General features: G+C 65.7%; 1 protein-coding gene across 1 annotated transcript in view; it reads right to left on the minus strand.

Moving 5' to 3' along the window:
* Positions 1 to 695, minus strand: part of MSX2 (msh homeobox 2) — a 5656-nt gene extending 4961 nt beyond the window's left edge. Inside the window, exon 1 of the mRNA XM_006028724.3 lies at positions 242 to 695. Coding sequence (XP_006028786.1) covers positions 242 to 584 — 343 coding nt within the window. The 5' untranslated portion in view covers positions 585 to 695. The remainder of the gene's footprint in view (positions 1 to 241) is intronic.
* Positions 696 to 1022: the final 327 nt, after the last annotated feature.

The raw sequence follows: 1022 nt of genomic DNA on the forward strand, positions 1-1022 counted from the left end.
GGGGGCCCGGGGGGGGGCGGCCTCCCCAGCCGCACGGCACCCCTGCCGCTCGGGCCGGGCCTCGTGCAGAGGGACAGGCGCAGGCAGAGTTGATGCCCTGCTCTCGTCTCCCCTCCCTTTCCTAACTATACAGCCCCTGACCCTCCGCAGCGCTTCTCCGTCAGACAAGCCCGATCGGCTCCATTGCAACCCAAGCAGGGGACGTCCCGGGAGCCCGGCCAGAGCGCAGGGCAGCACTTACTTGGCGAAGGGGAGTATCTCCCGGGCTCCTGGATCCAGGACGAGCTGTCCTCCGAGTTCTCCGATTTGACCGAGGAAGTCTCAAAGGTTTTTGTAAGCCCCCCAGGGCTGGGAGCCTCCCTGGAGCCGTGCCCGGGCAGCAGCAGGGTCCTGGAGGTGCCCACCGCCGCGGCTCCGTCGCCGGGGACGAGGGGCACCTCTCGGGGGGGCTTCTTGTCGGACATGAGCGCTTCCACGCTGAAAGGCAGGCTGGAGACTTTGACTTTGGTGTGATCCTCGGCGCCGGCCGCCGGGCCCTCCTCGTCCGAGGAGAAAACCTCCTTCGCCTTGGGAGGAGAAGACATCGCTGCTCTCCCCGCGCCCCGCCGTGCCCTGCCCCGAGCTCCGATCCGGGCCCCGCCGCTGCCACTCGCCGCTCCGGGACCCACCAGCTCCAGCGACTGAGCAACTTTTCCCCCCCCACTTTTGGGTGCAGACTGGGGTTTCCTCCTTTGGGAAGTTGAGTCAAGCCCAACAAGCCAATCGATTGGCTCGGGGTGGCTTTGGGGACTGTCCCGGCCCCCCCCCCGGCGCTTTCTAAATAAATGAGGAGTTAATGTCCCGGGCTGCGTGATGAAGGAGCCCTCCAGGTTGTAACCGTGGCCCAGCAAGAAAGTCGCTGTGTAATGAAGGCGGATTCCACCAAGAGGCAACTCCATCCTGCCCGCCCCCCCTTTATCTCCCCCCAGTTTAAGCCCCCTTTTTTTCAGCCCTGCGCCGTGTCCCTCAACCCGAGCAGTGAC

This window comes from Alligator sinensis, unplaced genomic scaffold (assembly GCF_000455745.1).
Source record: "Alligator sinensis unplaced genomic scaffold, ASM45574v1 scaffold360_1, whole genome shotgun sequence".
Classification (NCBI taxonomy): Eukaryota; Metazoa; Chordata; order Crocodylia; family Alligatoridae; genus Alligator; species Alligator sinensis.